Source organism: Magallana gigas, chromosome 4, assembly GCF_963853765.1.
Source record: "Magallana gigas chromosome 4, xbMagGiga1.1, whole genome shotgun sequence".
In the NCBI taxonomy this organism is placed as follows: Eukaryota; Metazoa; Mollusca; class Bivalvia; order Ostreida; family Ostreidae; genus Magallana; species Magallana gigas.
The window spans coordinates 4728956-4746025 of NC_088856.1; the positions used below are offsets into that span (position 1 = coordinate 4728956).

Here is a 17070-nt window from a genome sequence, read left to right on the forward strand (position 1 = left end):
CAATATTAATTGTTCACTTAAACATAACCACATACTATAATGTTAAGTATTAGATATTACTTATAGATATCAAACATTTCCTATGTAAAAAAGGAAACCCAATCGCATGAAAGTAATCTAGGTTATTTAAATAAAAGGTAATTTACACATTTGTGTAAACTGCAAATTCTCTATTTTCTACCATTCAATTGCAGTGAGGAAAAGGAAATAGTGATATGAAATAGTATTATACCAGGTACATGTAAATACATATACCGGTACACATACTGACAAACGTATTGATTTTTTTTTTTTAAGCTATTTAATAAGTAAAATAGTGTTAAAGACAGCAAGGCAACACATAAAATGATTAAATTGTTCCACTTGAGCATATAAAAAACAAATACTGATAGTTTTAAATGATGAATACCGCATTGATGCAATAGAGCTTATATTAAGTACATGCATATATTCAATGTACATGTATAATTAACATTAACAGTATTATAATCAAGAAATTTTATTTGAATTTTTATATTTTACAGTGATGCATCACCTATTCTTGAAATGTATATGTAGAATTCCACATGCATTCAAGTTGATGTGTGTGATGTTTGCTCACCATAAACCATAAAAAGACACAAGAATTTGTCCATACATCATAAACACACTCAACAATTCATTTACATCCCCTTATAATGACGTACAGTTACTGTAATTCAACCCAAACTATAATATGGCAGGTCAATACCAAGGGAAACTCCAAGCACCTGTTTATTAGTCATGGTCGAACCTCCCATAAAGTAATTGACAATGTACACTGTATACTAGTGCGAATCAATCATTGGTCCTCCGTGATGTCTTTATAGTCTATTAAAGTACATCTTTGTTCTTTCATTCTCAGCATTTTAATCCTAATGTTCTGGAGTTTGGCAGCATTATACATTCTCAATTTACTCAAAAGGTAAGGCAATTACAGATGTATTACTTTAAGCTTACTATTAAATGATTATTATTTAAAGCTTACTATTAAATGATTATTTAAGAACATTTGGGACAATTCATGTAGCTAGTATTATCATGATAAAGGAAATTTTACTTAAAAAGACATTGTCAGAACTGTATCAACATTCCAAATTTCTTTTTAACATTTGATACTTGCTATTTGATAGATTTGATAACAGTATACATGTATCTAGATCAACAAAATGATGATTTAAAAACATCATATCAAATTTGGTTCAATGAACATACTTATATTCAAAGTTAATTGGGATGTTCAAATGTTAAATTGGGATGTTAAATTCATCATAAGCTTATATATATATCTTGATGAAAGAAAAAAATCATTCATTTCTATTACACATATTAATACCTGTAATACTAGCATTAATTCAAAAATTTAGAACATTTGACATGCAAATCTGGAGAATATTTGATTACATGTGCATTAAGCTTACAATTTTCCAAGTGATTTACTGTATCTTAATTATCAGTACTACTAAATGATTCCATGCTTTCAAAGTTTATCCTAAATTTTCCCAATATCTCGATCAATAGATTGATTAAACTTCTGAAAAATTAATAAGAAAAAGCCATTGAAGTAACGATTTTTCTAATATCTAGACCTAATAAAGATTCAGAGGAAAGAGAGAGCTATTTCTCTCCTTCCTGTATTAGCATAAAATCCATTTTCAGCACAAGAGAAATTTTCATTTTATCTTCTTTCTCAAAGGACCATGCATTAAAAGCATGTACAACAAAACTTCATTTAAAGCCTTATAATTCTAATCCTTATCTTAATTTTTAAAAATTCCAATACCAGTTTTATTTGATTCACCATGATGCTAGCACTATTTTAAAACCCGCTATCACTAGTGAATTTATCTACATTGCTGGTATATACCCGCTGGTGCGCGATCTAAGTGACTGGAGAAGCCCACTTTACAGTGGTATGATAGAGGCATGAGTGTCTGCGATGCACTCACAGCTAGAGGATGCTGGGTATAAATAGGCGATCGTAGCGGTGTTCTGCAGTCTGTGTATAGTGATGCTTTGTAGTGCTTGTTAATGATCAATACTATGACAATATACAGGAGGGACATAAAAAAAATACAACCTGTAAGGTAAGAAAGATGCAACACTCAAAGGTGTGCAGTAATACTTCATAGTGTTTTACCTCCTAAGACTGCAGCATTTAGGTATTTCAAATCTTTTGAAAACCAATTCTTAAATTTATATTTCCTAGAAGTATTACCGGTATATTTTTTTTTCCATTGATTAAACTTCTCACTTTATCTCACAGTGAAAGTTCTCTCAACAAAACAGAATTCGCAATGATCTATAAGAATAATTATGCAATAGGTGATCAAAATACCCACTTCTCCTCAGTTCCAAACTTCTTTTACAACTTAATATTTAAATATCACAAAATTTCCACATCGATTCACCTTGACTAAAGGATCACATAAACCTCCTTTTAAGGATCGTTTACCAATGAACTCCCTAGTGAATTCTTCATTAGAGTCTGTCCCTGAGTTACAGCTTCTTTAAAATTCTGCATTCGATCAAAACACATTATGAAATTTAATAATTCCATCTCCATAGAAAATAACAAAAACTATTTTTTGACAGTATCTGTCAAATTGTTTCTATACATTAATAAAACAATTTCTGTTATTATGTGTAATTTAATCCATTCACTTAAACTTGACATGCAGATTTCAGTTATATATCTTTATTCATGCTTTATCATAAGCCATTTTGGTGCATAAAAAATGTAAAAAGACAAGGAATTATCATATAAATTAAATAAAGGCTTGAGTTTCTTCATTTGACAAAATAAAAATTAAGAAAAAAAGATTGAATTCTTAATGTCTGATTATTAGTGTTATAATAATTACATCAATCTTAAAACCAAAACAGTTATAGGATATCTAACAACTAGAGCATCTTTTTTTTTTAATTACATGTATCACTAAATTGTATAATTTTAAACAGACTTTGTATCAGCTGTTGAATATCAAATTAACTCCCAAAGACTCCAGAAAATCTTATTTTAATATTACCAATAAAAACAACATTTCATTCGTCTATAATGAAATATATTGAAACGGAGAATCACAATGGTAAAGGTTACATCTGAATTAGAATTGCAACTTTATGAAATTAATGCCGATTCAGATTCATGGGTCCAGGTTGCCATGGCAATTTAAATGAAAGGGGCAGGGACACTTCATAGGGAGAATTAACAATTACCAGGTATTATGTATCACAAAAATAAGTTGAATCTTTATTATCTCTATATTAAATGTTTAATCTAATGACAATTATAATATTAATGGAAATCAGCTATTCAACTATAATATAGATGATTTCCATCTGTGAATAACTTTGATTAGTTTGAAAACTAATGTAATTTTCTAAGTGTTGCAATTAACTAACAAAACTAGTTTGCATTTTATCAAAGGTATACTATAGAAGCAGAAATATTCTTTGGAGATTTAATTTCGTTATTTTCGTTGGCAGTAAAAATAAACAAAATAAAATCCAAGACGAATTTTTAACCCAAGTATTAATAAATATAGAGTTAATATATATTAACCCAACTAAAATATGGGCTTCTACAGTACTTAAGACTTGAAAAGATATATTTTGATTTATAGACTTGAAATAAGATTAATATAAGTGACTTGATTGAAAAATGAAACCTATAATGTAATCAAACCTATAATGTAATCAAAGAGTTTACAACAATTGTAAATGGAATGGAGGATTCACTTAAATTTATTCATGGAATGTAAATTCTGTAAATTAAACAATTTTTACCCTCAAACAAACGCCCCCTCCCCAATGGACAATTTTTCAAATGGAATCTATAGAATTGATAACTGCCACCCTTTAAAGCCAACCAATGAAAATTAGGTTAACACAATCAACTCTGCCAGTGAAGAACCAAATAAAATTTTCAATCAAAGACCTTACAGATAGGTGCAGTATTAACTATCAACTATCAACAGCTGTCATGGTGCAGCTATCAGACATTCAAAATTCAGAGATATAGCTTCTACTTCTTATCTCTTAAATTCAATAAACATTCATTTTTTGCAAGTATTTTATGGCCGCGAAAAAACCATTTTGAAATAAAGAATGATGCTGAGACCTGTAGAGACAAGTTGTTATAGCAGGTTTAATAATATTTTGTAGTTTCAGCTGAATCAACTCTTAAATATCTAACACAATGAATTATTCAAATTGGATTGATTGATTGCAATTTATCTGGTGCATTGCCGGGAATAAATGAATTAAATCATTAAACCTTTGCATAAAGTAATTGTACACTTGGGTTTAACTTAACTTACATATAGAAAAAGCAACAAAATGTTTTGTTGACTGCAAGTTGGTCTTGTTTTAAAACGTACTAGTTCTGTCAGAAAACTAATTATAACTAGGTTTTCATAATTTAATCATAATTCTAGAGGTTCACATTTGAGTACATATACAGTATATTTTTTTTAGCAACCCTGTCCCTATAATTAAAAAGCTTCCATTGGTTATTTTCATTTGTCAAAGAGGCTCCAATTCATTATCCCCCCCCCAAAAAAAAAATACTTGAAATTAAAAAGTAAACACAATATCATCATGATTTTAAATATTTCTTACTAGCCTAATGATTTTTCCCACATCATACAGACCTAATATATAAATGCTCTTTTGCCATATTTTCTAAGTGCCGATCTGGATGCTAAACAGGTGGAACACCATTAATGCCGTTTTCCTATGTTGACCAAATATAATGCTGGATAGCAATCAACAGCGTTTGACGTGAGGAATTTTGTTGTTTACATCAAAAAGATGACGTAAATACAGAATCACATATTACACAACACTGACAATAATTGCCTCCCCTTATCTCTCCCTGTCGGCACAAGTTTTACCAGTTCACGAAATTCAGCCCCAATTCATTTTAAGGCTAAGATAACAAAAAATAAATCAGTTTTATTTTCAACTAATAAATTTCATTCACATTTTAGATTTATTATAGTGACTGTAAAATGTTTATTAAGAGGTAAAAATAGATTATTTAAAAATATAAAAGAGTGGCATTCAAATTATCAGCTTGTGTTACTACAAGCTTAAGCAAAATTAAATTCTGTCAGTTCAGCCCAAGTACAGTAAAACTTCTATATGCTAGCACCCCTTAAAACCAAATCCCTGGAAGTTCTACAGCACTTAAGCATGCCAATTTTGAAAGTGTGAACTAGCATTTTGTTACTTACGTAATTGTATGAAAAGCTTTTATTTTAATAAAAGATTTTCACATTAAATTCAGGTAATTTTTATGGCACAATATTTTTCCGGCGTAGGAAATATGACCGAGTTCTTCACTTATCAATCAACACAAAGACTTAATATTATCAAGGACACTCTGTAATTTTCTCCTTTAAAAATGAAAATAATTATTATTGATTAAATTAAATTAATGCATTCTGAGAGATTTCTCCCCCCCCCCCCCCTTTTTCTAAGGTTCTGTAGTATGTACTTAGTCTGCAATATCAATACTTTAAAACATTTTTATTTTGTTACCTTTGATATTGATGACCCTCCTCTCTCTCCTTAAATTCAATTCCTTTTGACAGAGTAATCTCCCTTATTCATATTGCTACGTTCATGGTAGAATCAGACATATGACATTCCCTCTAGGATTTATGAACTTGTGGGTTAACTCTTTAGCTGAATTGGTAGCTCTAGCACTGGCCTAGATTGTAAGAAGGACCCATGTTCAAACCCGTGCAGATGCAATATCTGACTTTATTACCTAATCAAAGGGATTTTGTTGTTTTATTACAAATTAAATATTTGCGTCTGTTTTAAACTGCCGGTCAATAGACTGCGATCTATTAGACCGCCAATCAATAGACTTCGATCTATTGGACCGCCGGTCAATAGACTGCGATCTATTGGACCGCCGGTCAATAGACTGCGACCTATTGAACCTGCAACGTATTTCAGAACGCGGGAATGTTAATATTACATCCTTTCGATAGTTCTCAGGGAATGTATATTGCTTTACATAGACGCTGTTTTGGTTTGCAGGGAACAGCTCAGTATGATCTATTGCCCGAGGCCGTTGGCCTCGGGCAATAGATCATACTAAGCTTTTCCCTGCCCCTCGGGAAAAATATTCTGGTCTATTGACTGCTCAAGCATTAAATAATTGTATACTGTTACATGTACATGTACTATGGCTAAGTTATACACCCTGTATCTATATTCTGTCTATCTGTATAGTGACTGGGTACTATAGCTAAGTTATACACCCTGTATCTATATTCTATCTTTATAGTGGCTGGGTACTATAGCTAAGTGTTACACCCTGTATCTATATTCCGCCTATCTTTATAGTGGCTGGGTACTATAGCTAAGTGTTACACCCTGTATCTATATTCCGTCTATCTATATAGTGGCAGGGTACTATAGCTAAGTGTTACACCCTGTATCTATATTCCGCCTATCTTTATAGTGGCTGGGTACTATAGCTAAGTGTTACACCCTGTATCTATATTCCGTCTATCTATATAGTGGCAGGGTACTATAGCTGAGTGTTACACCCTGTATCTATATTCCGCCTATCTTTATAGTGGCTGGGTACAATTGCTAAGTTTTACACCCTGTATCTATATTCTATCTTTATAGTGGCTGGGTACTATAGCTAAGTTTTACACCCTGTATCTATATTCCGTCTATCTTTATAGTGGCTGGGTACTATAGCTAAGTTATACACCCTGTATCTATATTCTGTCTATCTATATAGTGGCTGGGTACTATAGCTAAGTTATACACCCTGTATCTATATTCTGTCTATCTTTATAGTGGCTGGGTACTATAGGTAAGTGTTACACCCTGTATCTATATTCTGTCTATCTATATAGTGGCTGGGTACTATAGCTAAGTGTTACACCCTGTATCTATATTCTATCTTTATAGTGGCTGGGTACTATAGCTAAGTTTTACACCCTGTATCTATATTCTGTCTATCTATATAGTGGCTGGGTACTATAGCTAAGTGTTACACCCTGTATCTATATTCTGTCTATCTATATAGTGGCTGGGTACTATAGCCAAGTGTTACACCCTGTATCTATATTCTATCTATATAGTGGCTGGGTACTATAGCTAAGTTTTACACCCTGTATCTATATTCTGTCTATCTATATAGTGGCTGGGTACTATAGCTAAGTGTTACACCCTGTATCTATATTCTGTCTATCTATATAGTGGCTGGGTACTATAGCTAAGTTATACACCCTGTATCTATATTCTATCTGTATAGTGGCTGGGTACTATAGCTAAGTGTTACACCCTGTATCTATATTCTGTCTATCTGTATAGTGGCTGGGTACTATAGCTAAGTTCTATATTCTGTCTATCTTTATAGTGGCTGGGTGATCCAGCCCCTCTGATAACCATCATCTGAAATAACTCTCATATCATCTGTAAAAACATTTTTCATGTCCATTTCCTATCACCAGTAGTTAATCTTTTGTTTAAGTTCATAGATAAGCCAGCCACTAGAGCTTGTGGCTCCTCAAGACCTCACTAATTACCACAGCACTCATCAGCTGGCCTCAAATTCATAGCTTTGTAAATAGACTTACATGAGGCCCTGGCATTTGTCTGGTTGCAAATTGAATTTTAGGTCATTTCCACTTTTAATTTAGAATTCATGTCTTGAATGCTTGGAATTTTTTATTTTGCATGTGGCAAGAAAAAAAATATTCAGACACCAGACATTTTGTATAAAGAATTACCAATATACCTGATAATTGTTGGTTTTTATTTCAAATGAGATTTTTTTTTTTGAAATGCATTGTTATATGAGTTTCAGTTCAGAGACTGAATCTTATAGTCAAAAAATAAGAAATGCAACATCTTATAAGCTAGGATACTGAGTATGAAGATAATGACACAGAACACAACTCTGCCAGTCTGATATCACATCCAACATTACCTCCTACAGGAAAGCAAACTGTGATAGGGTTACAGAGTTTAGGATAGGTATAACAAAGAATTCAGATTAGCAGTAATTGCAAGCGACACCTTGTGTAACCATTGCTTGATGATGCTGCATGTTTACGAAGCCACACAGATGCACAAATCTGCCAAACATCGCACATTTTCCTGTCTCTATGAATTGTCTTCAGGGGGATTTCACAAGTTCAAGTACCTCATGTACTTTCTTGTACATTCTTTAACATCCAATTTCTGAGTACTGAGGAAGTTCACAGACCCCCTCCCACCCAATCACACAATTCCTCAGACTTTATGAGTGATCTATTAAGGATAACAAGGTTATAAATAAATTGCATCAATATTTATCAGCACTGAGTATATGCTGTGGTCTGACTGTTAAAGTTTTTTGCTGGTCTAGGGCTCTCATTTTATTTACTTCTTATGTTGGTGCTTATAATTTTAATTGTCCGTATTAACTTGGTTGACATTTTAAAACTAATAACAAATTCTAGGAGGGCTATAATAGCTATAAGATTTCTTTTACATAGTACATATGTTCAAATTAAATGCTCTCTCTCTTTCTCTCTTGACTCTCTCTCTCTCACAGATTTCTTTTACATAGTACATACCGGTATGTTCAAATTAAATACTCTCTCTTTCTCTCTCAACTCCTCTCTCTCTCTCTCTCTCTCTCTCTCTCTCTCTCTCTCTCTCTCTCTCTCTCTCTCAGATTTCTTTTACATAGTACATATGTTCAAATTAAATGCTCTCTAAGACTCTCTCTCTCAGATTTCTTTTACATAATACAAGAATAGTATAGTGTAGTACGTACATTTGTTTAAATTAAATTCTCTCTCTCTCTCTCTCTCTCTCTCTCTCTCTCTCTCTCTCTCTCTCTCTCTCTCTTAGTTTGTCTTGATGTGCTCATATCATATAATATATCCATACTTTGTACACAATATTGCCACCCATCAGAATTATGGTTGTCTGGAGGCCCATAAAATGGCAATCATTCCATTCTGTACACTGAACAGATGCAAGATTTTGTTTAATTCTGTCTCTCAACATTGCCTGAAATTCCACACAGAGAGGTGATTGCCTGCTTTTTGCAAGCATTTTTTTCTCCCTACAATAAAGTGTCCCTGGAACCAAGCAATGGAGAAAAAACAAGAAGGTGCATACAATAGTTCCCCCACAGGAGTAGATATTTCCATAAAACAACCGATCGAGCCACATCCAGAGCCACATCCAGAAACATTGGCATGTAGTACTGGCGGAAGCCTGAACTCTCAACAGGACCGCCATAAACTTTGTAGCATACAGCAACACATTGCCCAAAAGGACTAGCACTATAGTGCAGTATTAAGGCAGCTATAGATATAATAATATAATATAAATATATAAATATAATATAATCATTATTTTTTGAAAGAAATGGTCTCATAGTGACTGCAAATTGGTGTGTGCATACAAAATAAATAATGCGTGCTAGCTTGTTATATATAATAATTAATATAGTTTTAAAATATCTTTTTTATGATAGACCGTAATACATAGAGTATTTCAATTATATATATGATAAAATTCAAATCTCATTGTAAACCATTATTACCTAAATCATGTCTAAATGTGTATGACGCTAATGCCAAAATTAATGTATTTATTTAATCAACTCAAAGTAATACATTTTATTCTGTACAAGTTGAATTTCATATTTTTTTGTTTAAATAGCACATCTAATTTTCTAAACTTAATGCTATAGGTAATGAAATTATGAATAAATTTGATGTCTACCTATAACATTGAACAAGATATATCTTTGGAAAGTTAATTAGTGCAAACAGCTATCAAAATAATATCTAACTGCAGGTCTCTTGATGTTGTAATTGTTATATCATAATGTGAATGTCTTATTAATCACTACAAGCCATGTCTGTTCATTTTCCATACTTGAAAAATAACGAATCATTAAAAAACACTAAAATTTGTATATTGTTTCAGCTTGAGACATTTTCAAATCGATTGCATAATATAAAATGAATCAAACAAGGGGCATATTGAAATATATGAGCTCAAACCAGGAATGCCAGACTGAGTATACCGTTAATGAATTCTTTACGAATATATAAGACTCTGAGAGGTCACACTTATAATTAGCTTGCTTTCAATATCCTTATTACCCAAGAACAATTAAGCTTTGGGATGTTTAAAGGTCAAGGTCGTATAGATATTAGCTGATACTCTGAGTAAAACATTACTGTCAAACTCATGCTAGTAAAGGTCGCAGCTATATTGTGCTGTAATAGTCTGGGTAAAATTTAATGCTTCATACTTCTGGATATTCCCCAGATAATGCATGATTCCAAAAATCATTGATCACCTTGCTATTCATCCTCATCAAATTCATCAAACCTGCATTATTAAATATGATAGATGCTGAATCAGTTTGTACACAAAAACCTTGTTTGATGCTCAAGATGTAAAAAAGATTAAACACCAAGTCTGATCCGGGTACAACACTACCCATGAAAGCATCGATCGCCATTTAATTTTTTTTTTTACATTGTGTTAATTTCAAAATGTTTAGCTAATAACAAGTGTGATCTATATCCTCCTTTAGTTCTTTTTGTGGCAAGGTTATAAGCTCCATCTCTGCTGCTTTGATGTTATTAGGTCCGTGAGGAAAGAGTGCTTACAAATACAGTGTTATGCCTTGCAGGATCTATTGATTTTCTGCATCTTTAATAATTTCCTGCAGTTTTTGATTTATCTCCAGTTGTTAGTTTGCAGTTTAATGCACTTCCTACATGCTCCTTTATGAGGACTTTTCTCAAACTCTTCTCATAAACAGGCAGTGAATCTGTCAGATTCAGAGAAGTAGTAACAGTGCATATTGAATGAAAAATGAAAGCTGCCCACTCGGAATATATCAATGGTGAATCTTTCTGGAAAAATAAAGCAGTGAATTTATCCTTCTGTCATATTCTTATAAAACAGGGGGGCTTTGACTGCAATAAATCACTTTATTATAGTCAGGCTTTCTATGGACCCATCATCATAAGGGAAAAAAAATATGCGATGATATATTCAACCACTGCTGAAGCACTCCGATTATTTACAAAATAAATATGAAGTCTGTTACATAATTCAGAAATGATATTGACAAATGCGTCTGAGAGCTGAAAGTCTTTCTGGTGATTTGATGCTTTAATAACACCTTTTAGGAGAATGATGAAAACTTTGGGATTTACTTTTTCTCTTGAAGACCATCATACAGATAAAGCCTCCTGAGGGAGATAATGCTGCAGCAAGCTAACTGAGATAATGGTATCTGTTAGATTCTAGATTATCAAATGCATTCTGAGGATTACAAGTGTAAAGGAATTAATACAAAGGCCATTCCTTAAAATCTCAAGTAACCTAGTTTACATTTCCTTTAAACTTTCATATATCTCTCATCAAAATAAAAAAAAAACCCACACATATCAAAAGAGAAAGGTAAGACAATTCAGACGTCATCATGAAGGACTGATTAATTAAGGTTCACTTAGCATGGCCTGAAAATTAGGAATTTACATTTACATAACTAGGATGTAAAATATTACTCATTGATATTTACTACAGCTTGAAAAATAGAACACACCTGTGTAATTCCATTTCTACCTGCATATCTATCCAGGTAAAAAACAAAACTGTAAATCAAACTGTTAATTTTATTGGGATATCAATTAGCAGATGCGAACATAGCTTGAAACGAAAAGCCAAGAATGATAAACATCGACATTCTAATGTCATACTGTCATCTACAGGTCATCTTTTTAGGGGTAGATATATTTCTACAGGGAAATTATTGAACAATTTGTCTTTTCCAGATGAAGTCCAAGAGACAGCACTTGGAGACAACGTTTAGATAAGCAGAAGACATTGTTTTGACACTCCTTTAGAATGACCGAGAAGTTGACAACAGCAGACGTATATTTAGCATACTGTGGTGACTTATTTCTTTCTGAAAATTGATATAAGTGAGGTTGTGACTTTCACTGGAGAATACATTGAGTTGTAGCTGTGACAACCGGAAAGACATCAGAGAACAGTTGGTATTCGAAGACATATATTCCGAAAAAAAATTCTATCACAACGGAGGATTAGGAAACACTAGCTAATTAGAACCGACAGGAAAATCTCTCACTGCGTAATCCCAGGGATTCTACATAAATCTCAGACACAGAGACAAAAGGCAAAACGAGGGTGTCAGAGTTAAAAGAGAACAATTGCTGAGAGTTTGGTATTGGAATAAAACAACATGAGAGTAAATGGCTGACTTTCAGGCCGCTTTACAAGGTATGCAAACCACTTCTAAACAAACCCACGTGTTTTCCTCTCTGCATGAGCAGATCAAGGGAGAATTATAAAGTCTGCTTTAAATACTGCATTTTTCTATTCAAAACTTCTTCACTATCTAAGAAAAAAATCAGTTTATCGAACCAACTGATGATTTGAAGGTTAAATTTGGAACCCCCCATTGAAAGCAACAGAGTGTATCTATCACGCAGCCTAAAGTTTTCAATACATCGCTCTATATCTACAATCTATGATATTTTTTCTTCGGTAAATGTAAGAACAGCATGGTACAATGTTAAATCATTCTTATGATACATATTTATCTTCAACATAAAACCAACCCATTTTTTTTAATAGATATGCTATCTAAGATTGTTAGGCCTGTGTGATTTTCAATTATTTATCAATTTCACAAATAATTCACAGTAAACTATAATAATTTTTTTTTCCTTTCTAGGTAATCAAGATGGGTTTATATAAGGTTTTACAAATCACTAAATAAGAAAAATATCAGTGGAGTAAAATACAAGGAATAAAGAAATCCTCCCATTTCTATGGGTGTTGTGAATTTGGAAAGAAAAAGAAAACTTAGAGGCTCAGCATCTGATTAATTCATGAAGAATTGATTTAAAAGATTATGTGATTATGAAAAAGTGAAAAAAAAAGCAGAGCACTCAGTTCAACATTCTTCAAAATTGATGAGCAGAGAATGCACTTATTCAAAATGCGGTCCAACAATTCTAGTTTGTGTGAAACAGTGGATGCACTTTGGTGGTGTGAGCAGGAGACCAGTTTAATCGTATTGATGGTGATTGCCATCACATTTTGTGCCATTGGAAGTTTCGGAAATCTTATCACAATCTTGGCCATCATTTTCTCCAACCTAAGAAGTAACGTGAATTGCATTTTAATCGGGAGTTTAAGCATGGGCGGATTTCTGTACTGTTCCGTGATTCTTCCTCTCCAGGCGGTTATATACTTTGAAGTACAGGACATTACCAGCGAGATTTTCTGCCGTGTGATGGCGGGGATGAGATACAGCCTAGTGGGAACAATTCTGATGAACCTGAGTGTAATAGCGTTCTACAGATTCTTGAACATTGTCCACATTAACTTGTACCACAAACTTTCCACCACCAGATCACTGGTGATAGCCATCGCTCTTAGTTGGATATTTCCCCTCTTTTTCACGTTGCCTCCTACCCTGTCAATATGGGGGTCCTTCTCTTTCAATAAAAAAGTTCTGGCTTGTACATTCTTTGATAATGGTGAGGCCAGCCACTCAAATCGCTATGTGACAGTGACTGCTGGATTTATAGTTCCCTGTTTCTTCATTACGTTCTGCTATGCGCGGATAGGTTGCGTGGCTTACGGAAGCTCCAAACGTATTGGACAATGGAGCACCAACGCCACACAGACTAAAGCTCTGCGACTTTCCGCCATGATGTTGTGTATATTTGCCATATTTTTCGTGGGAACATTTCCGTATTTCACAGTTAATGTTTACGACAGGAACTTTGAGCAGCCTATCCATCATCTGTGGACCACGGTGCTAGGATGGCTGTCCTATTGTTTGAATCCCGTGGTGTACACCGTCATGGACCGGAATTTCCGCACCGCCTACCGGCGGTTCCTCATGGGAGACTGTGAACGGTCACCACTGCACAGACATGGGTCATTCATTCCACCACCCACACCTGTCTAGTGCTACCTGGATGACCTGCCATGGTTCTGATACTGAGATTTTTATGATGTCACAGTTACTTAATTGTTGATTATGACATCATTAGATTGCTGATTTATCAGTGTCTATTAAGCTAAAATTAGTGATAACCTTGACATAGTTGCATTTTAATGAGGACAAAAAGCTTATAGCTTTTGGCTATTTTTTTTTGTACATCCTTGTATATATGGGAGTATTGTTTCAATCAAAATAGCTCACAGTGAGAATTCCCATGTGCACATAAATGAAGTCACTTGCCATGAGCCCTGAAATTAGTTTCTTTGTGCATATTGACTGTTTTAATTGGTGCTAAAAAACTCATATGTTGCAATTTTGTTGATAGTGTATCGATTCCAATATTGGTGGATCTATTAATTGGGACAGTTGAGAATCTATTTTAGCTACAGACTGTAATTTGTGCTTTTCTGTGCCACTTCTCATTGTAATATTTGCTATTTGTATATTTTATTGATCAGTTCAATTATTTTTATGTTTTTTTAATAACAAAGACAATGATGTTGATGTTTTTGATTTTTCGGAGTGGAGGGAAGGATGAGGTGATTTGTTCCAGTATTAGTTCATGTTTTACATTCCAAGTTGGAATCTGAATTGAGCATCATTAAAGAGAAATATCAAAAGTTAATATCTCTTCGTTGTTTATAACGAATTGCCCAGATTCCTGAACATTCTTACAGCTTGTTAAATTGTATGGGCTGCACGCCTTTCATTCATATTTCAGCTAGATAAGTGCAGTGCTAATACGGACTGTGGATGAAGCGCTGTGCTGCTGAATAATGTTCCAGGTTCAAATCTCAGAAAGGGAAAATCCTAGCTCTTCCACAAATCTTGCCAAGTTTTGCCAAATATGACCTTTGTAATGGACTTTATGGTTATTGCATTATAAAATATGTATTATTGCATCAATAATAAACTCATTCAATGTATTTATCAGATAAAGCAAGAAAACCTTGGAACCATGCAACAAAGGCTAAATGATTCAATATCCAACTCGTTTTAGTGAATCACAAATTAAAAATAGTATTTTTTGCATACTGCATCTTAAACCGGTGATTTAAAATTTTGCAACAAAAATCCATGTGCCAGCTCTGTTAATGTATTCATTTTCATAAAAGGAACTAGCCATCAGTTTATTGGTTGCTATACATTACATCTACTGAATCTAGCTTTGGTACTTTTAATAACAGCAGGCAGCTAGTTGCTCTTCTTAATTGCAAATATACAATTTCCAACTGTGAAAGAAAAAACTTTCAAATTCCCGACATTAGAAGATTCTGACAACATAAAAGCAGACTGGGGCAATTAATCCCCTACTTAAGAAACCATCACTTCCACACTGAGCTGAAAATCTCCTTCACAAACAAATAACCCACTCCATTGGCACAAACATTAGCATTCAGTACCACTAATCAGCAAACAGTGGCTCTCTATTGGTGGTCAATAACACCTAATGAAGCAATGAAACCTTACACTGAGGGGATCTGACCAATGGCAGTCCAGCGGTCTGTCACTGCCCTCTCTCTGACCCTGAGCGTAGCTCTCCAATGACCACAAATTACAGACTTGCATATGTAGACATATTAGATGGTGTCCTTAATTGTAGGGATCCCTTCATATATAGGAGAAGTCATTACAGAAATCACTGCAACCTGGTCAGTATGGGCTACCCTAGTTTATACTCATCAACTTCCTGCAACAAATCCTGTAAATCAGTGTGACAAACTCTTACGCTGGTCTGTAAGTGAGACGTAGTCCATAATTCAAAAATACTGACAGTGCCTGGAAACTTTCCTGTTCTCCATTATTTAGGGAAATAAACACATTGTGTCACCTTATAAGGATTTAAAAGATCAAAAATTGACAATTCAATTAAAATTACTACTGAAATGTAATTAGAATTAACTAATAACAGCTTTCTTAAAAAGTTCACTGGAATATGAACTTGGATGGTACATGTACATGACCAACAATTCCTGAGAAACTCTTTGGGCTTCACAGGATTTGATCATGTGATCAAATTTAGGTGAAAAATTAAAATTTTGACAAGCTACTATACAGAAAGGTTATTTTAAGACACAAAAATTTGGCACTGGGCAAATAAAAAAATGCAACTGTACATTGTATGATTATACTAGGAATAATATTTCTTCATCAATTTGGCTGATATAATGTTTTTTCAATCATGTTATCAATTATAGATATCATTCAAGAATAATTGGTATTTTAGGCAATAACTTCAAAAAAAAGACATTTTACCATTTCTTTTGAAAAAGGACCTTTTTACTGTCATCTCAAATTAAGATGAAAGGAAAATGTCTCAGTGAACAAATTAGTGTACTGAAATGACAAATCAATAATTGTTTCTTAAAGCAGCAGATGAATTTAAGGGGGAAAATAGATTTATTTACCCTAGTTTAATAATATATATATAAGCATCATTTGAATAATCTAATGCCAAATTAATATTAAGCAGGAGAAAAAAATTAAAACAAAATGAAAACCTGATAATCAAAGAGACACAGTGCCTTAGTTTTCCACTGTTGATGTACCTGAGTGTAATGATCCTGAACAAATTTACAAATTATCTGCAAGACCAGTTTGTTTTTAAACTGCGGATAAATTCAGCCAAGAACTTTCTTCCTTAACATCTGCCAACCTCACATAAAGAGTCCAACAAACTGAATCTCTCTGGTTATGGGCTCTGTCTAATTGATCATGACTAATTTTATTCTTTAAAACAGTTGAGATGTGTTAAAGTTTTGATCTATTGACTCACTTGGCAACTGATAAAGGTTATATACAAACAAAATAGAATCAAAAGTGTGTTGAAAAGTACAAGTGTTACACACCATTACAAAGATCTTAATTACAAATAGCATTGTTCACAAGACCCTATAACCTCATAACTTGGGTGACTCTGAAAGTGCTGGTGAGAACTTTTGGATTTTGATGCCTGTTTCCTAGATTGTCAATGATTTCAATAGTGTTTAGTATTC

General features: G+C 33.4%; 2 protein-coding genes across 5 annotated transcripts in view; one reads left to right on the forward strand and one right to left on the reverse strand.

Moving 5' to 3' along the window:
* The window catches only part of LOC105346468 (histone deacetylase 6), a 58054-nt gene that overhangs the window by 14776 nt on the left and 26208 nt on the right, over positions 1-17070 (reverse strand). The gene's annotated exons all lie outside the window — the stretch shown is intronic.
* On the forward strand, positions 800-14699 carry LOC105346467 (G-protein coupled receptor moody). Of its 2 annotated transcripts, none has more exons than XM_011455032.4 (3): positions 800-943; positions 11865-12333; positions 12791-14699. In XM_011455032.4, exon 3 carries the CDS (start codon positions 13043-13045, stop codon positions 14036-14038), a length of 996 nt encoding a protein of 331 aa, XP_011453334.3. In that variant the 5' UTR covers positions 800-943; positions 11865-12333; positions 12791-13042; the 3' UTR covers positions 14039-14699. The 2 variants fall into 2 exon arrangements, with proteins under 2 accessions (XP_011453334.3, XP_011453333.3); XM_011455031.4 differs by lacking the exon at positions 800-943 and adding an exon at positions 1851-2105.

Excerpts from the sequence above, each read along its gene's own strand:
- LOC105346467 (XM_011455032.4), top strand. The coding sequence starts at position 13,043 with ATGCACTTATTCAAAATGCGGTCCAACAATTCTAGTTTGTGTGAAACA.